The sequence below is a fragment of the Canis lupus genome, chromosome 14 (genome assembly GCF_003254725.2).
Source record: "Canis lupus dingo isolate Sandy chromosome 14, ASM325472v2, whole genome shotgun sequence".
In the NCBI taxonomy this organism is placed as follows: Eukaryota; Metazoa; Chordata; class Mammalia; order Carnivora; family Canidae; genus Canis; species Canis lupus.
This window is the reverse complement of record NC_064256.1, coordinates 6,842,068-6,862,622: the sequence shown is the minus strand read 5'-3', so window position 1 is coordinate 6,862,622 and position 20,555 is coordinate 6,842,068. Positions and strand designations below refer to the sequence as shown.

The following is a 20,555-nucleotide window of genomic DNA, read 5'->3' as shown; positions in this document are numbered from 1 at the left end:
TTTCACCTGGCTACTTTTCTTTGACCCTATTCAAAACTTTAAAAAATAAGTGTATTTCTCCAGTGTAATTTAATCTTAACTATGCTCATTGGAATACTTTTTTAAAAAATTTTTCATCTTTTTATAGCAAGAGGGATAAAAGAGTAGATAGATGGATGAGTACAGAAATATGAAGTTCAGATAAGAGAGCAGGATTCCTGGGTGGGGTTTTTGCATGAGAGATTGGAACACACATTCCTATTCCGCAAGGCCTCCCAAGTGAGACAGGACAGCAGAAAGTTCTGTTCTGTACCTATTATGAAGAGGCAAGTGCAGCTGGATCTGAAGGAGGCAGCATGTGTGCTTTAATTCTCTGTGGAAACCCACTTTATATGTATTATAAGGACATTAGGGCATCCTTAACCTGGGGTCTTAGACCATGAGAAATTCTATGTAAATTTTTTATAGTTTTCTGGGATCCATAGCTTTGATCATATGTGCAAATAGAGAACCCCTCCCCCCACCCCACCCGGCCTCTGGCAAAAGGATTAAGAGCTTCTGCCATAAAAAGTGGTGGCCAGGGTCATTCAACTTTGTGGATATCTGGTCTAGTGCTGAGAGTAAGAGGGGCAACGGAGATGGGAGGGTCTGCCGGCCTAGCTGCTTACTCTGAAAGCTACACTACCAAGCTCTCTGATCTTGAACAAGCAAATTAACCTCTCTAAGCCTTAACTATAAAATTAGGCTAATGGTAGTTTCCTGCTCATGAGGTCAGTGTGAGAATTAAACAGAATGATTCCTGTAGAGTGCTTAGCATAGTGCTTGGCACGTACACTATAAACATAAAACTATCATTAGCTGTCTACATCAGTTTCATCTCCCAGAATTTCATCATTCCCCAGAATATGTTCAGTTGTAATTCAGAATGCAAAATACTATTGTGTTTTCCTGTCTTTAGGACAGATCCACATGCTTACCTTATACAGTTGAAGAATTTATGCTCCAGAGGTAAATGCTGCAGAAATGGGAGATCATAAGCTCTTTCTGGGTGGCCTTGAGTGAAGGAAATTGAAGGGTTTTTGATTGAAGGTGACATTGTTTAACAGCTCATGGATTTGGTTATATCACTGTCCTTGGGCAATGGCTGCTGTTCTTTACCAGCTCCTAGTTTGCTGCTGTGGTTGATGTGGCTGGCCTCTGTTACTCCTAAGGGCACAATCTCTTGTCACATCTTACAGCTGCATTATATTTCCATCTCCATCATGAAGGAGGATTTTTTTCACTTTTTTCCTTATTCTCACTACCATCATCATCCATTATTATTCATTAAATGTCCTTCTCTTCCAGCTCTTTAAAAAATAAGAGGTAAAATGCCTGTCCTCATCTTGATAAACTATAGAATACATCTCTCATCCTCCCTTTATCTATGCTCCTCATTCTCTGGACACATTAGTAAATGGACTTGTTCTCAAAAGAGTCAATGGAGATGTCAGTATTAAATTAATTTAGGGGATGCCTGGGTGGCTTAGCCATTGGGCCTCTGCCTTTGGCCCAGGGTGTGATCCTGTGGTCCCGGGATCGAGTTCCGCATCAAGCTCCCTGCATAGAACCTGCTTCTCCCTCCACATCTGTCTCTGCCTTTGCCTCTCTCTTTCTGTTTCTCTCATGAATAAATAAATAAAATCTTTTTTTAATTTTTAAATTAATTTAGGAGATATGTCAGTGTTGCTTCTCCAGAAAGGTGCTGGTAGGGGTACCTGGGTGGTTCAGTCATTTAAGCAGCTGCCTTCGGCTCTGGTCATGATCTCTGGGTCCTAGGATCCAGCCCTTCAACAGGCTCCCTGCTCAGTGGGGAGTCTGCTTCTCCCTCTGCCTCTGCGCTCCCCCCCACCTTGTGCTCTCTCTCTCTCTCAAATAAATAAATAAAATCTCTTTTTTAAAAAGTGCTGGCGTGCTATTCTACTATGCACTAAATCACTTTTTGCCTCGCTATTTTAATTAACGTTTAAACAAAGATATTAAGTTTTATTGTAAAGGTACATTTTCAGTCACCATAACATGCAATAATAGCTTTGAAATGAGCTGTTACATTTTTTGCTACTATATTATTTGTCCCTTTAATCCAAAGATAGTGAGTTCAGTACCTCCTGGACTTGAAGCAGGCAAACAGTTTTATATGAGCTAGGAGTCCTAGGCTATAAGCCTCCTCCCATCCTTAAAGTCCCCAAAGAGCAGTACCTTTGGCAGCTATGGGCTTTTAGACTACCCTTCTGTAGAGTAAATGACTCTTTTTCCACTGACAGGAAGACCAGAAGGGAAGCTCAGATACTAGAATGGCCTCAGTCCAACCAAGCTGAGGTCTTACCTATTCTGTCATAAAAAGCAAATGAAGATTTATGTGCCGTACAGCTTTTTTCCCTTTAGAATCCTAGGTCTTTTTTATTTTTATGTACTTTTAAAAAAAATTTTTTTTAAGATTTTATTTATTTATTCATGAGAGACAGAGACAGAGGCAGAGACACAGGAAGAGGGAGAAGCAGGCTCCATGCAGGGGGCCCAATATGGGACTCGATCCTGGGACTCCAGGATCACGCCCTGGGCCGAAGGCAGACACTCAACCACTGAGCCACCCAGGCATCCCAAAATATTTTATTTTTAAGCAATCTCTACACCCAACATGGGGCTTGAACTCACAACCCCAAGATCAAGAGTAGCATGCTCTATTGACTGAGCCAGCTGGGTGCCCCTGGTATTATAGGTCTTTTTTAAATGGAGGGGATGGTAGAGCATATTCACAAACCTGGAAAGATTTACTTCTTAGAAGGAATCAGATGAGGATGGCTCAGAAAAAAGAGGGCTGAGTACAGGAGGGCCTGTAGCTGGGGAACTGCAGCAGCCCTGCGGCCAGCACCCAGGGCACAGATGCTTCATGTGGACAATCTGTGGACAGATGTGGACAACACACTTTCTTTGCAAACAGCATTTCCCTATTTAAGTCAGGTAACTCTTTTCTTAAAGTGCATAGTTTTCATTCTGGAAAACATGTTGATAGATGTCTTACCAGGAAAATAACTCATTATTGCTCTATTTTTGCTTTTTGATTATGAGCATTGACCATCATTATTTAGGACCTTCATCATTTTCTTTTCTTTCTCCTTTTTTTCCTTTTCTGTTTTAACTGCTATGGCCACCACCATCACCATAACCCCCCTTGCCAGTGACTAAGCAAGAACTCTCTGCATTATTCTACTTCACCCAGTAAAGCGGGTAGAACAGAGCTTATAAGGCGCTATTTTGCAGGGGCAGCTAAAGCTGGGACTTGCCTACTCAGCAACTAAATGGTGAAACTGGAAACCAAACCCAGTTCTCCAGTACTCGCTACTGCCCGATGTGGTTCCCTTCCTTCCTCTTCAGTCCTTCTTGCCAACCAAGGAGGTCAAGGAGATATAAAACAAGTGAAAACCATTGTCTTTATTATTCATCTGATTCAACTGTTCTTTGTGTGGGTCACTGTTCTGCAGAATTGTTTTAAGGAGTGATTATAGCCATATTTTACTCACTTTAGAAGCCAGTGTCATGGGCAGCCTAGGTGACCTAGTGGTTTAGTGCCGCCTTCAACCCAGGGCCTGATCCTGGAGACCCAGGATCAAGTCCCACATTGGGCTCCCTGCACGGAGCCTGCTTCTCCCTCTGCCTGTGTCTCTGCCTCTCTCTCTCTCTCTCTCTCTCTCTCTCTGTCTCATGAATGAATAAATAAAATCTTAAAAAAAAAAAAGAAGAAGCCAGTGTCATGATAACTCTTAGCAGAGACAAATAAATAAATGGCATCAAAACCTAAGATCTACAGGTATACTGTCTAATACAGTAGCTACAATTGTGGCTGTTTGAATTTAAGTGTAAGTTCATTAAAATTAAGTTAAATAAAAAATGTAGTTCTTCAGTCACAGCTACATTTCAAATACTCAAAAGCCATGTGTGGCCTGAGATACCGAATTTTTTATTCTAATTTATTCACATTTAAATGCAAATAGGCATGGGGCTCCTGGGTGGCTCAGTCTGTTAAGTCTCTGCCTTTGACTCAGGTCATGATCCTGAGGTCCTGGTAGTACCACATTGGGCTCCCTGCTCAGCAGGAAGTCTGATTCTCCCTCTCCCTCTGTCTCTCCCCCCACTCCTGTGAGCTCATCTGCATGTACCACTCACTCTCTCAAATAAATAAATAAATAAATAAATAAATAAATAAATAAATAAATAAATAAAATCTTTAAAAAATTTTAATGTAAATAGCCACTTGTAGCTAGTAGCTACAATAACAAACTGCACAGAAAACAACATTTTAATCATTGCAGGAAGTTGTATTGGTTAGCACTAATCCAAAGGCTATAGCAGAAATACTATTCTCTTCTGGCAAGTTGTATCCCTTCTGCACAGGGAAGGACAACACCAATACTTCATGATCCTTGCCTCCCAGTGACCTCACCTCATAGACAGCATGGCTTTGCTTAAAAAACAAAACACTACCATGTGACTGCAGTAATCCGCAACCAGTAAACAGCTGGGCAGGAGGGTTGCAAGAAGAACTGGCCTATTTTTGTGCACCGCAGAGTCCTGAGCAGGAAAACCTGAGACAAGAGGCAATGGAGGGGTGCCTGGGTGGCTCAGTTAGTTAAGCATCTGCCTTCAGTTCAGGTCATGATCTCAGGGCCCTGGGATAGAGCCCCAAGTCAGTTCCCTGCTCAATGGGGAGTCTGTTTCTCCCTCTAGCTCTGCCCCTCCTCTTGTTCATCCTCTTTCTCTTTCTCTCTCTCAAATAAATAAAATCTTTAAAAAAGAAGGGGAGGGAACACCTGAGTGGCCCATTGGTTGAGCATCTGCCTTCAGCTCAGGGCATGATCTTGAAGTCCTGGGATCAAGTCCTGCATCGGGCTCTCCCTGGGGAGCCTGCTTCTCCCTCTGCCTATGTCTCTGCCTCTCTCTGTGTGTCTCTCATGAATAAATAAAATCTAAAAAAAAAAAAGGCAATGAAGACACCTAGACCCACCTCCTAGTCTCTTTATGCACGACCTAGGCCCCTTACACATTTCCACCCAGATGCCTTACAAGTGCAGATTTCTCTTCTTGACTGCAGGCATCTTGAGGCTAGGTGCTTTAATGATTTATAATGACCCCCAAAAGGATAAAATATCCAGAGCCCAGTGGGTCACAAGGCTGAAAGAATTCATTACTATTGGATAAACTCCAGACTTTACAATGAAAACATGACTGCTTCTGAGATAAGAACATAGAGGTGTATACTGGGGCTCTCAATTCTAGAATACTCAGATTCACAGTTTTCTGCCCCATGTGTGTTACTTCCTAGCCCTTTTATAGCACTGAAGCTTGTCCTCCTTCCCAACTCCCTTCATAGTTACCTCCTAAAATCCAAAATGCCTTCCCGAATAGCTGCCAGAGGGAAATGGCAGTTTTTCTGGCTCCCCGCTTTTGCCCATCCAGGGAGATATGTCGATCACACTAATTTTAGGGGCCAGCAGATAGCACAGAATATTTAGTTCCACTCTCTTTAGTGCCTGGAGCATTGTAAGTATGCCATAACTATTAACTACTATTACTACTACTACTGTTGTTGTTATTAAACACACTGAACGGGAAGGAAATTAATCTGCAGAGGGTTCGATCTTATCTCCTCTGGGACACATTCTTAGGATCTGGTCCAGTAAGCCTTCATTTGGAGGGAGCAGGGAATGGATGTCATGCTGAGAATCCCTGCTTTAGAAAGCCTCTGTTACTGATAAAACATATTGTGTCCCTCAGGCATGCTAGAGAAACAAAAGTAAGATTCAGTAATCCAGAATGACCAAGTCTTTCCTGTCACTCATCAGACATAGCCCCCACAGCTGGAGGGGTTTCTAATTATCAGGGTTCTCTGGTGCCATTGTCTCCCGTAAAAATACTGACCTGTGGATACCTCCAGAAGGACCAGGCTGTGTCTTGAAAGAGTGTGATGTTTAGATTCGTCTTTCTCCTTGCAGAGTTGGTTAGTCCAGAGAGGGGTGTATTTTCTCCCCTATACCATTATAAATGAGGGTGGCTTCAGGCATTCATCATTTATACACCAGAAATTGCTTAAGTATTACTCTGCTACTTGAAAACTTAAAGACTGCAGAAAGGGAGAGCCTTTACAATGAAATGACAGACCACTACACACTGGTCTCTATTCTTAGTGTTCATCTGAGCGATGGCCATGTCCTTCTGAGGTAGCTTTTAGGTACTTTCCATATTAAAAGCTGAATGCCTCCAGAGTTGGCCCCTCAGGTCCCCAGAGGGAATTAGCAATCCAGGTCAGCATGCCTTCACTACTCCTCCATCTGATGGTGTCAGGTATTCTCAGCTTGGGGAACTTGGTGAGCCAGGGACATTCTGGGCAAAGGACTCAGGCCAGAGCTTCAGAGCAGAGATTCCCAAGAAGCAGTGCCTGCCACTTGGTAGATGGACTGACCAGTCTCCTCTCAATCCCCAATGTCATGAGGGCCAAGTTACATGTTTCCTTATCTCATTCTCCTTCCCTTTAGGTCCCCACATCTTTCTGAGTCTTTGTATTCGAAAGACAGATTCTGGTCTTAGATGATTCCAGCAGAATCTTGGTGCCTGTCATTGCAGGTAATATTCTGTAAAGGGAATTTTTTTTTTTTTTTGGCATACCAAATCCGGAGCCATAATTGGACAACTTTAATTGGAGTCATTTCTATTTAATACATAGATGAAAAAGTAGGTTTTAATTGAGCATGTAAAAAGTGGATTAATCACTGTTCACACAAGAGCGAGACTATCATTGACAGGAAAAACTCCAACAGAATGAAGTCTTTAAGGTCCATGTGGAAAGTAGACTTTCCTTTTTTTATTTATGCTTCTTCCATTAGGATTTTGAAGGAATGTCAGCACACTGTTATTAACTCTGATAGCTTGTACATCGCAGCCAGTATGGTTTAGGGCCCTCTGGCTCTCAGATTACCTGTGTAAATACAGGGATTCACTTCCCAGCTCTACCATTTGCTTAATAAAGAGCGAATATGCAGAACCCAGCAGCAGCAGCAGCCTGGCAGAGCCGTAATCTGAACAGGATAAACACGCTTCCTTTTTGTATGATGCTTTCTCCCCATCCTCCTGCCAAGAGCAGGATATCAAATGAAGGGGAGGTTGTGGTTGGAGTCAGTAAAGTGAATGTCTAAGTGGCACCTGCTCCATTCAACAGATCTGCTTTCCCGGGGCCTCCCACTGCACATCTGCTCCTGACAAAGCCTCTTTTCTCCTCCTGTTGGTCAGACTGAGCAGAGACCCAGCAAGGAGACATATTGGTTTTGCTTTGTCAGCACAAATGCCTGTGACATTATAATTACACCAAATCTTCATTATTAGAAAGGCCCCAATTTAGAGATTTTCAGAGGCTAAATGGGGTTTTCGAAGTGAAATTGATAAACACATCTTTTCCGTTGTAAAGCTAGCAATTGGATCTGAAAATCACTGAAGGGGTCTAAATCTGGAAACTGAGACACTGTTCTAAGTGAGACAAACCCTGCTATCAGATCGGCTCACGGAGCCGGCGTCCAGCAGTTCTTCAGCTTTTGTCCTGCCCAGCCTTTCTGTACTGCTCATAGTCCTATACTGTAGAGCTATACTATATTGTTCTCAAATGTTGAAGTTTCTCACCTGGGGACTCTGCAGGGGGCCGGGAGGGAGGTATTAAAATAAGTTGATGGGGTAGAGCAGCAAAAGGGGGAAAAAAAAAAACAATGACATAAATAAGGGAAATGTGAGGAAAACATATTTTAGGTGAATGCAGAGCATCCAGTTTCAGATTGAGTTTCTAGGTAACAAAGGCAACTCTTATCATGTTCTACAGTGTGTGTACAATTGAAGCATGTTTATGATGTGGAGTTGGCTCACTGGAAACTCTGGGAAGGTTTTAGAGCTGCACTGACTATTTAAACTTTAAATAAAGTCAAAGATTGAGTTCCTCAGTCCTATTGGCCACATTTCACGTGCTCTATAGCCACCATATTGGCCAGTGCACAAATAGAACGTGGCCATCCTTACAGTGAGTTCTGGTGGACAGCACTGTTAGAGATTAGTCTGAACCTTTTGAAATGTCTTGACCACTTTAGCCAGCCTTGGAGTTTCTGTTTCAGCTTTGTGGGAAGTGAAAAAGGGAATTTGCTTGGATGTTTTTGGAACAACTCCTTCCAGCTGTATTATTTAGAATGTGATCTTTATCTTCCCACCTTAAACAATTGTTTTCCTCCAAGAATCTCAAGTCCTTTCCCCATCCCTCACACACACTCAAAATAATAGTAATGAGTTATAACCATGAGAAAGGGCTTTAATCTTAGGAAGGTCCATTTTCAGCTGGCCTACTCCCTGGTCTATCCTTCCTTAAGCTTTCAAGGCCCTGCTGTTTGACTAACAAGAGGGCCAAGAATATGTATATGAATTCTTCATTTTGTGCACCATGTGGAGTAGGGTAGACCACTGAACTGGTGGTGCCTTCCATTTTTAGCAACTCTGGAGACCAAGGGCCAGATCTTGAATCTTGCTTCTTCTCTGTACCTGCCTCTGGTAGCCACTGCATGGTCGCTTTGACTCCTATGAGGAAACCTATATGAAATAACAAAACGAACTCAAATTTAGATCTTGTCCTTTTTTTCTCCAGAACTTAAATCATGTAAATATAACATTCCTCACAGCAGCCCTTTGAGACAGAGTAGTTGTCCATTTTATAAATGTAAAATATAGTCCACTCTCAGGAGCCACATACAGATTATCTGTCATGCAGATTAGTCATGACACATTTTAAATCCTTGGACAGTTTCTTTCAACAAGCTAGCATAAGCCCAGACCATCTCCTCCACCCCTCACCCAGCTGCTGGGTACTTAGGGAATACAAATTAGTTTTCATATTAGCTTAAAGGAGACATTATTAGGAAGTAAGTCTGCTATAAGAAAAGCACATCATAAATTCCAGTTTAGAAGGGGAGGTATCCGAGAAGTGGCCCACCTTCCCTTCAACACAACTAAGAGCTGACTGTAAGATCTGCTTTTACCAATATGCACACCTTTAGCACTCAGTGTGCTGGCATGTTGACCGAAGGGTTTATAAAACCCTCCATGGGAGATTGTCAAGAGATGGTTTTTGCACTCCGGACACCAGGACATACAGGGGAGGCAGTTTCCTGTGGCTGTTCCTCTGTAGCACATTCTCGTGGCTCATCTTGCTCAGTGCTTTTTGAAAGTTTTGTGTTGTTAGGGGTGCCTGGGTGGCTCAGTCAGTTGAGCATCTGCCTTCGGTTCAGGTCCTGATCCCAGGGCCCTGGGATCCAGCCCCTCATCTGGCTTGCTGATCAGTGGGGAATCTGCTTCTCCTTCTCCCTCTGCCTGCTGCTCCCCCTGCTTGTGCGTGCTCGCTCGCTCTCTCTCCCCTGTATTAAATAAATAAAATCTTAATAATAACAGTGCTCATTATATCACATGTGCTCCTTAATGCCTCTCATCCAGTTACCCTACCCCCCCTTCTTTTATTTAAAAATATTTTAATAAATAAATAAATAAATAAATAAATAAATAAATAAATAAAAATAAAAATAAAAATATTAATGCTTTAGGGACACCTGGCTGGCTCAGTCGGTAGAGCATGTGACTCTTGATCTCGGGGTTAGAAGTTCGAGCCCCATGTTGGGTATAGAGATTACTTAAAAATAAAATATTAAAAAAAAAAATCAATCCTTTACATATTGCTCATACCCTGTCTACTGGTGCATAGACTTTAGGGACCTTGAGTGTCTTCCTTCTTCCCAGTGATTTCTTCTGAATTTTCCTAGGTATCTCCTGCCCTTCTCTGTACAGTCAAATCACATGTCCTCCTGAGCATACACATGTCCCACAAACTTTAGCTGAACACTTTTCTCTCCTGCCATTTTCAGTTTAAAGCCCTATTGGGTAGATCAGCAGGCCTTGGAGTTAGCTTGTTCAACCCCACATTGGGAGCTCGGCCTGTGGGGTAATATACCACAGTGGTTCGTTTTGAAGCACAAAACCCTGACTTCATTGATGTTCCTGGACACTCCCAATAATTTCAAAAGCAAACTGTGAAATTGTATCTCCAAAATATGTTTTGAAATACACTTACTAATAAAGGAAAAATGGATTCATTTTTAACATTTGGCTTGTGGGATGTGGGCAAGAGAAATTGCCTGGTGGTCTGAAAAATCAGGCAAAGGACAGAATTTCTGCTATGATAGTTATCACGGGAAGTGGTTTCTCCAAAACAGGGTTGACATCGTCTAGCAAGGGGGTAGAAAATCTTGTATGCCAAGAAGTGCCTGTTACACCAAGGCACCTAGGAGGCTGCTATCGGCTTCATGAGAATACTCAGTACGCCAGGTATAATACATATTTTAATCCATAAATCCCACAAATTCACCCAAAAGCCAGGGACTTAGAAAACACGGAAAAGAAAGATTAAATGTCCCAGAAGCAGCTAATATAACAGAATGACTGGGAGAGAAATACTTTTCTCTGTTTCCTCCTTGTCTTAGCATCAGGAGGGTTCCCTGGATCTCCTTGTCATTTGATATTGACATTCTTTTCATGACCTTCCCCTTCTTGCCCTGTAATTGTCTTCTTTCCATCTGGTCCTTGTTTGTTATTCTCAGCCTCTATCTGCCACCCGCCTACTGGACTAGCTTCTTTCCCTGAGTTCCTTTCATGTTCTCCCATCTCTACACCAGTACATACCATACCTAGTTTTCTTCCTTTAATAGTGGCTTGCCTTAGACATCAGTCCCTGGTGCAAATTCTTTTTCAAGTCTGCAAATAAGACTTTAAAGTACTTCCCTCCTGCCTGTCACCTCTTGACACACCTGAAGATAATGCTTGGTGGCTCTTCAAAAACTTCAGAACTGGCAGCCGCAGCCTTTCTGCCCATGGGCCCTGTCCCTGTGCTTTAATAAAACCACCTAAAAATAAAACAAAATAAAACACAAAAACTGCAGAACTTACTTAGGTAATATAATTCATGGCTTTATTTCTTACTTATTTATTCCAGTCCTTTCCAATTGAAGTCTTCTGGTTCCCCATTTCAGCCAGCATTTTCCTGATACCTGTAGTCAGCTTTCACATCCGTAAACTACAGAAGGCATTATATTGTAATTTTTTCCTTTGGGTTTTAAGACTTCTTTCTCTTCGAGTGCCTGGGTGGCACAGTTGGTTGGGCAACCTACTCCTGATTTCAGCTTGGGTTGTGGTCTCAGGGTCATGGTATCAAGCCCCATGTCGGGTTCCACACTGAGTGTGGAGTCTGCTTAGGACTCTCTCCCTCTGCCCTTCCCCCTGCCTATGCTCTCTCCCTCCTCCCTCCCTCTCTCTCCCTCTAAAATAAATAAATCAGTCTTTAAAAATGTTTTATTATCTTCCAGAAAATGTTGTGTTTATTTGATAAATTTCTTTGTGTAGCTCTTTTTCTCTCACAACCATCAATATTTTTCTCCCAACTAAAGATATTTCCATGACCAACTTGGAAGGCCTTTGGGCTGAAAGATTCAGTTACAGCAAACAACAATTCCCAGAGGTTTCCCAGATTGTGAGGGCAAATGAAAGGCCCATTCTTCCTGAGGCTGTCTGTTCTGCTCTGTCTCGTCGCAGGGTGGAGTAGGGGGAGGGCAGTCTGGTTCTGGGTGACAGTGGCCAGGCCTGTAACTCTGTGCTCTGCTACACTTGAGCCTATGTCGTTATTATCTGGAGGGGCTTAGAAATTTATCAGAGTGATGATATCATATCCTACTGCCCCTGACCATATATTTAACATTCTCACTATTGACTAGCGGTTTCACCTGGATTATCTATTTACCAGTGCAGAGTCGGCAGTGATTCCATATATGTCACAGTGTAGATCCAGTGCCAGTTCTGACCGTCCATCTGCATCTCAGAAAGGAAGCTGCACGCCAGTCCATCTGCCCTGATTTCATGGCTTTTATCTCTAATCTTTACATCTTTGGAGGCCTTTGGCGAATGATGTGCTTCCTGGCAGGAACAAATCACTGCTGAAAGGAGATCTGTGCCGTCTCTGCTTTCATTTCTGTTTCCTGAGAGCTTTAGTCTAACGTCTGTGGCCCCACCAGACTTCATTCAACCTCTTGTTCAAAGTCATCTTTGAAAAGTAGCTGACATTTATAGTATACCTACTATGTGCCAGGAACTATGCCAGACCTTGCCTAAGTCAGTACATCTAGTCCTCGACAGCCCTGTGAGATTAGTGACTGCTATTTTACAGTTGAGGAAAGTGAGGTTCATAAGCCATTCAATGGCAGAGCCAGGAGTCACATGTAGTCTTTCTGACCAGCAAGCCTTTCATGGAAATAAAACAGCCTATTTTGGTATTAGCCAAACAGTATTTGGCTACCGTACCTTGAGTCTTGTTGTGAAAATCCTGCTGCACTCAGGAGCAGAGTGAAAGGTTCCAAGGCCTTCTTCAGTCTGTGGAAGCCAAAGCTGATAGGAATGTAACCAAGTTTCTAAAAAGCATGAAGAACACTATTCTATAGTCATATTTCATTATTAAGCATCTACTATGTTCAAGCTGCTCAGTATTTAAAGACATAGTCCTGCCAATGGTCTAAGCAAGCAGATTATAGAGAGAACAATAACTACTTGGAAACAGGTTAGCACAGAGCTGGTGCCAAATGATGGAGGGAGTAAAATCACAGAAAGGAAACCTGTGTGGGCTGTGCTATCTGGATGGACTCTGGGAAAGGTATGGAGACTGTTGGAAGAACAGGACTTGCATCAGCAGGGGATAGTGCTAAGCAGAGGGATCTGTCTGAGCAGACATATGTGGTGGCCAGGGTACAGTAAGGAGACAGGTACGGTTGTAATGAAGAGAGAATGTAGAGTATTTGTGGGAAAGGCTGATGTAATCCTTCAAACCAGCTGTTTGAACTTTATTTTTCCCATAGTAAACAGCCACCAAAAGTGAGGGTTTGTTTTGTTTTGTTTTGTTTTGTTTTGTTTTGTTTTGTTTTGTTTTTTTTGGTGGGACAGGATAGCCATTGCTAAATGTTACTTCAGGAAGATTTAGCTAACTGTGATATGTAGATGTATTCATCAAATCACAGAACACTTAAGGAGTTAGCCTGAAGGAAAGTAAATTAATTCCTCTAGGTAAATAAATTGCAAATATACATACACACGTACACATGTCTGTGTATTCCATTATACAGTAGGTAAGTGATGAAACTCATTACCTCAGGAGAGGTCAGGAATAGAGTAGATCCGCTCATGAATGATAAATTCAGAGTGTGCAAGGCTGTGACCCTAACCTTTAAAGTTACTCTTATTGGCGCCCATGGTCTACCACAAAGCCTCCCCTGGTGCCACCATCAGAGACAGACCACTATAAACTCACGGCCTCCTGTTTTGCAGAAAACAAGGCCAAGCCCTGTAACATGAGCAAATGGTCACTTATATTAGAAGACAAGACCAGGCTTATGAGTAGATGGCATTATCTGCCACCCGTATAATAACGATTTGAGAGGCTCAAAGACAAATGTCTGTCCAAAAGTATATTCCCCTGTCACTTATCATGCCTTAATCTTAAATCCCACTACTAGCAATAGATTAGGAATTTGAATCTTGAAAGGAATTGGGCTGAGCAAAACAGTTAGGAGTCCCCTCATTACTGCACCTATGAAATTTTAAAGTATAAATATCCTCTTAAGAAGTCATATTCTTTGGTAAATCCTTGCATTTGTGAGAAATTACAGTACATTTGACATAATACCAAAAGATTGGGAAGCCAAGGTGTGAGTCATCAGAGCACTAGTTAGTCAAAACCAAGCACCTCCAAATCCTTTTGTAGTTCATAAGCATGATGATTGGGTGTTCCTGTGGTTGTACCTCCCTCAGACCTTGTTACAATATTGCCACCTTACCCATCTGACATGAAAAAAAAAATTAAGCACCTTCATACAAATGAAATACTCTGCAGCCACTCTTTTCATACTTGTAAGTAAAGATCCCCCAAAAAGCAAGGTGCAGAAGAGTATGAATGGTATGCATTGTTCAAATGGGGAAAAGACACACATTACCAAATGCACAGTCTCAGTGAGACTACAGGCCAGCCACAAAACTGGCCATAGTAGTTAGCCTCTGGGAGGGAGACTGACTTTTTTCAACGCTATACCCTTTTTTGTACCTTTTTTTCCTATGCCCTCTGTGGGTTAGCTATTTTTTTAAGTAAGTCTCTGTTAAAATAAGGATTCTTCTGAAGCGGCGGGGAGCTTAAACAGCAGATGATCTACCTTGTGTGAAATGACGTCCCTGGTGAGATGAGCAGTCCCCTTTAAGAATGGATCCTGTGCAGGGGTCTCCTTGGAGAACTCTGAGTAGAAGCCTGGCCACACTGGGGGTCAGTGTCCCTGTGTGTCCTACCTGAAAAGGTCATGTGACTTGAAGGGAGGCCTTTGAAGGATGCTGGGTGAGAAGCACATGAGCTGTATCAGAGCCAGCCTAGCCCAGACATCTGAATTTTCAGTGGCTGTCCTGATAACACATCATGTCATATGGAAGTTTTAGAAAATCCCTCTGGCTACAGTGGAGCAAGGGCTGAAGCAGGATGATTATGGAGGAAGATAAAATGTACTCATGGTGGGGCACCTGAGTGGATGTTAGTTGAATGTCCCCCTCTTGATATCAGCTCACCTCATGGTCTCAGGGTCGTGCTGGGCAGGGAGGCTGCTTAAGCTTCTCTCTCTCCCTCTGCTCCTCCCCACCACATGTGTTTGCTCTATTTCCCCCTTTATATATATAAAGAAAAAATACATGTTTTAAAAATGTAGTCCTAGCAAGAGAGGGTACGATTCTGTCCAGGGAGGCAGCAAAGAGAAGTGGCTGAATTCCAGGTTTATATTTGAAGGACGAGTTGACAGGATTTGCTGCTGTATCATATGTAAAGTCAAAGATGACTGCAAAGTTTGGGCCTGAGCACCTGGAGGGATATAATTGCCACTCATTGCACTGGGGAAAGACTGGGAGGAGTGTGTTTGATCATGTGGGCTCCAGTATGTGATTCCCAAGTGGGAGAGAAGCAGGGGCAGGTCTCATTATCTTTTACAGGGAAATGTGGTCCTGGAGCCAGCAGTCCCTCCTGAGATTTTAGTCTGACTGCTATTGGACAAGGAAATTCTGGTGCTGAGACCTGAGGCAGCTTTGGCCTCTTCCCAGTTTGGCCAACTTTGTAAAACTTACCTGGAAGCCTGAGGGGAGAGGTAGCAATGAGCACGAAGAGGGTAGTGCTCCACCTTCTAGGTCCCTGCCAGCATGTTGTTCAATGTTAAGAGCAGTTAGGTGCATGGCAAGACTCCCATGGGGGTCAGGAGCCTGGACACCTGACTTTTTTTTTTGCCACTGAGAGGGATTTATTCTTCCATGAAATAAAACGATAGCACTCTGTATTGAGAGCTGCAGTTCCATTCAAGATTTATGTCAAAATCTTTCTCTTCACTCAAAAACAAGACTCCAAGAAAAAAAAAATCGCTCAGGGAAAAAAATGGAAAGCCCTCCAAAATAATTTTGTTTACATTTGGAAATAAAGGCAGATGTTACCACTTTACACTGACAGGTGCCACACCATGGGCTCATCCACACAGGCTCCTCCTTACACAACACGTACCGCGCTATAGTGATTTGGCACCCAGAGCTCTCCCTTGAAGGCACAGAAAGGCGCTCAGGATTTCCTCTGCTGAAGAGACTCAAAGGCTTTAATTTCAAGAAGCCTATGTTAACGACAAGTGCACTCAGTCATCTTGGGGTGAAAACCACTCTGTCTTGTTCTGTGTTTACTTTTTTTAATAAACTTTTTACTTTTAAGTTTAAAGCAAAAGGGATTTACTAAACTGAGTGAATGCTAAGGTTTCTTATGGCTTTGAAATATTGGGGTTCTGGAGACTGGGGTACTAAATCTTCAGGACTTTATAAGTATGTGCCTTTAGGATAAGTCCCTGGTTCTCCCAAAGGAACTTGCCTATCATTTGTGAAAGGGAGGAACACCTGCCCAGCCTGCTTCTCTAGGGTCTTAGCAAAAATCAGATGATACACAGTGGATGTAAGAGGGCTTTGAGGGCAGCCCCGGTGGCTCAGCGGTTTAGCGCCGCCTTCAGCCCAGGGCCTGATCCTGGAGACCCAGGATTGAGTCCCACATCAGGCTCCCTGCATGGAGCCTGCTTCTTCCTCTCTGCCTGTGTCTCTGCCTCTCTCTCTCTCACTATGTCTCTCATGCATAAATAAAAGTCTTTAAAAAAAAAAAAAGAGGGCTTTGAAAAGTGCTATACAAATGCCAAGAGACTTACTGCTAGGATTGAACAGGATCTCTCAGAAAAATAAAAGAGAACTTCCAACCTTTAAAGTAGAATGTGAAGGGCTTCCTGTTGCTTAATCGAAATGACCCAGAATACAAACTGAGATTAACATACACCTTCTAGATTAGGGCTAATCAGGGCTGGCTGAGCAGATGCAGGGACAATCCCAGCCTGATTACTGTACCTCAGCGTTTAATCATCTCTCTTCCAAGGGCAGCTACAGACTTAGTGCGCTGGTTTGCAGGCCTCTGGGCCCTCCCCCGCCCCTCCATGGACAGGAGGGCTGCTGGGTCAGAGCTGCTGAGACGATTTAATCTAATCCCGTGCCGAAATGGCTGTGTGTATGTGAGAGAGAGAGAGAGATTCTGAAATTCTCAAATCCCCACGGTAGGATGGTAATGTGGTGATTTAAGGTGGAGGTAGATTGAAACCACATGCAGAAAATAACGGCATTGGGATTTTGAGGCATTTGGAGTTATGAAATGGCTGTGTATGTGGAATTTTGCCCTCCGAAAAGCATTTCAGAGATGCAGTTGCTGTCACCATTCACTCTTGAGACAGCTTTGTGTCGGAGTCACTTCATCACCCAGTTGTGGAGGCCAAATTTATTCGTTCCCTGATCGTGAGGTGAAATAAGATGAAATCTTTAAAAGTGGTTTTCTTTGGATGAGTCCTGAACAGAGTAGTTTTTATGTGAGTATTGTCTGGATGGGGAGCTTCCACTCTAAAATGCCTCATCACCCTAAGACTGTGCCATTTCAGTCACCCTGTCTCCGGGAGGGGCACCTGTGCAACCTCAGAAGGCAGGTTTCATCCGTGAGTGCAGAAATCTTTTTGAGTCCCCACTGATTGCTGAGGACTCAAAGATGGACACTCTGTCCCTCCCTGGAGGAATTGATAGTCCTCCCAAAGACATGCAAACAGTGATGGTGGACATAACCACTGCCTCCATGGAGGCCAGTGCAAAGTGCTTGTGACCTCCAGAGAAGAGGAGCTAGGGCCAGGGAGGAGAGACTGCAGCTGACTGTGGAAGGAAGAATAGGAGCCCATTCAAGGCACAAGTCCAGGCCCATCATTGCAGGCAGAAGTCATAGTTGAATGCAGGTCATGGAGACTCAGTCAAGTTCACCAGATCAGAGTGTAAAACAGGTGGGGGTTCGTGGTCACTAGGCTAAACTGAACAACGTGGGATGAAATGAAGGGTTTAAATCCTGCAAGGTTTGGACCTAATATCCCTGGGTCACTGAAGAATTGTAAAAGGCAACAAGATCAGTTTGCATTCAGAGGATTGTTCTGGTTATAGCAGTGGCAGCCAATATATATTTCTGCAATTTGCCCCTTCCTCCATTTTACCCTGGAGCAAATCTCCCACAATACTAAAACTTTTAACAACAGTGTTGGTGTGGATCCACATAATAGGGAAATGAAAACATACCATAAACCAGAGATGTAACTATGACAATTCCTTCAGTCTCCACCCACACCCATCCCCTGCCCCCTGTCTCAGGGTGGTTGTTCACAGTGAGGAAGTTTCTCTGCTCACAGTGGTCCCTGTTTTTATAAAGTATGCAACTTATTCCCTTAAGTTTGGAGCTTTGGGAACTGAATCAAGCTCAGAAGCAAAAGTAAAGAAGTGAGACTGATCTTTGCTTCTAGTTTTAGTTGCTCTGTGCCAGCACGTGGCTTCTTTGCAGGATGACATATGTGCCCTACTTTTGCCAGTGGGCAAAACAAAAAACACAAAAAAGTGTATTACTTTGTTAATTTTACCTCGTCCCTTGTGACCAGTAGAGAGGATGAAAGTGATGATGATCATGAATACACTGGGGTGATGGAAGCAGTCGTATGGTCTTCATATATACTCGGGAGTCTAGAGGCCAGGGAGTAGGGGCCCAGCTGCACATTGCCAAGGCCAGTAATAGACTCCTGTGGCCTCTTGCTCTTCTGGCACATCTTGTACCTCACACTGTGGGAAACAGAACATGAACTAGAGCCAAGCCTGGCCTTGAAGTAACCCTCTGTCAGACAGGAAGGCCTATCCACACGCATTTTTACCGGCCATGCCAGTGCTGAGAATCTAGCAGAGGCAACTCTCAGCATTGATGGGGGTTGGAATATGGCCAGCTTCCAAGAGGACGTCCAACTGAACCCAGTTTTTTTTTTTTAATTTCATGTCCATTATATTTGTTTTTGAATTTCATTTTTGTTTTATTTATTTGCCAGTTTTTAGAGGGGAAGGAGTGGGGAGTATGGAACTTCCCAGTAGTGAACAGTGTGAGCAAAGGCCCAGAGGAAGGCATGTGACCACTGTGTTGGGAGATGAGAGGAGCCAGGGTGGTGTCCTGAGCACAGAATACCTGTGGTGAGGGAGGGAGGTGAGACTACAGAGCTAGACCAGAGAAGAGCATAAGATGTCTTGAATACAACATCAAACAGGAACTTTATATATATATATATAGGTTTTGAGAACTTCTTTAACGTGGAATTTGAAAAGCTTGAGATGGAGGATTTGATGTGGTATAGAAAGATCTCTCAGGTGACAGGGAGGAATGAGCTGAAAGAGGCTTGGTTAGAGACATTTAAGAGCTATATGCAAAGTCTAGATGAGGGAAATGGAACCCAGGTGCCCAAAACACCTTTTTTTTTTTTTTTTTTTTAATTATTTTAGGTGCCTGGCTGGCTCAGTTGGTTAAATGTCTGCCTTCGGCTCAGGTCATGATCCCAGTATCCTGGGATCAAGCCCCACATTGGGCTCCCTGCTTGATGGGAAGCCTGCTTCTCTCTCTCCCTCTGCTTGTGCTGTCAAATGAATAAATAAAATCATTTTTAAAAAAAATAAATAAAATTTTTATTTTCAACAAAATGATATATGGCTTTAAATGTCAAAAAGGACTAAAAGGACTTTTTTTTTAAAAAAAGACTATACCCTAGAGGCAGCACTTCATGCTCTTTCTGGTGTATATCTTTACTGCTCTAAAAGTCTTAAGTCATTATTTCTTGAGCTGAAGCAGTTTTGCAATTTCTTCATAACCCACAATGTATGTTTATATTATTATAACTACATTAAAACTGTTCATTCCAGGGGCACCTGGGTGGCTCAGTGGGTTAAGCATCTGTTTTCAGCTCAGGTCATGATGCTGAGGCCCTGGGATCATGCTCTTTGTCGAGCTCCCTGCGCAGCAAGAAGTCTGCTTCTCTCTCCCTCTCCCTGTGTACTCTCTCTCTCTCAAATAAATAAAATCTTTAAAAAAAAACCTGTCCACTCCTAAGGTAAGTATATTACTATGGTTACTACTTGCTTTTTCCCTTCTATTTTTTGGTAGTAATGACCAGTTCTGCCCATTTCTGGAAAACCCCTCAGAAACCATGCCCATGTTGTCCTGCCAGTCTTTCCTCTCTGTGCTCTCAGACCTGCTGCCCAGCTCTGGCTCAGGGCCCCTCAGCCTGCCCCAGAGCTCTTCATAATGTGTTCTCTGTCCCCTTGATCCCATGGGCACTTTTTAGTTTTCTCTTTCATTGCTGTGGAGCACATCCTTCAGAACTTCGTGAGAAAGCATGCATGGGTAGCCAACTTTTCGACCCCTTACAGTTCTGAAGATGCCTTTCTTCTGCCTTCACACTCAGTTGATAGGGGTATCATTTAATGGGCTAGAAACAGTTCTAGCCGGAAAGCGCTTTCTCTCAGACACATGAAGGCATTTGCTCCTTCATCTCCTAGCTTCCAGGCTTGCTTTTGGGAAGTCCCACAATATTCTGATTCCCAGTTCTTTGTATATGACTTTTCTTTTTTTTTTTTTTTTTTAATTTTTATTTATTTATGATAGTCACAGAGAGAGAGAGAGAGAGAGAGAGGCAAAGACACAGGCAGAGGGAGAAGCAGGCTCCATGCACCGGGAGCCCGACGTGGGATTCGATCCCGGGTCTCCAGGACCGCGCCCTGGGCCAAAGGCAGGCGCTAAACCGCTGCGCCACCCAGGGATCCCTGTATATGACTTTTCTTTCTTTCTGGAAGCTTTCAGGATCATTGCTTTATCTCCGGTGTTCTAAAATGTTGCAAAGATGTGCATTAGTACCTCAATCTTTTGTTATCTTGTCTGCTGGGCATCTAATCGGCCTTTTCAATGTGAAACTCATATTTTTCAGTTCTAGAAATTTATTTACAATGTGTCTGATAAT

At 43.1% G+C, this 20,555-nt stretch overlaps 1 protein-coding gene and 1 pseudogene across 8 annotated transcripts in view; both read left to right on the top strand.

The window, feature by feature from the left end:
* The window catches only part of NRF1 (nuclear respiratory factor 1), a 138,604-nt gene that overhangs the window by 114,306 nt on the left and 3,743 nt on the right, over positions 1–20,555 (top strand). The window contains exon 11 of one of the 8 annotated variants that reach the window (XM_025471627.2): positions 6,549–6,636. The exons of the other annotated variants lie outside the window; for them this stretch is intronic. Within the exon in view, the coding sequence (XP_025327412.1) occupies positions 6,549–6,604 (56 nt within the window). The 3' untranslated portion in view covers positions 6,605–6,636. The remainder of the gene's footprint in view (positions 1–6,548; positions 6,637–20,555) is intronic. 8 annotated transcript variants of the gene reach the window in all.
* LOC112675155 (small nucleolar RNA U13) lies at positions 13,871–13,965 on the top strand (annotated as a pseudogene).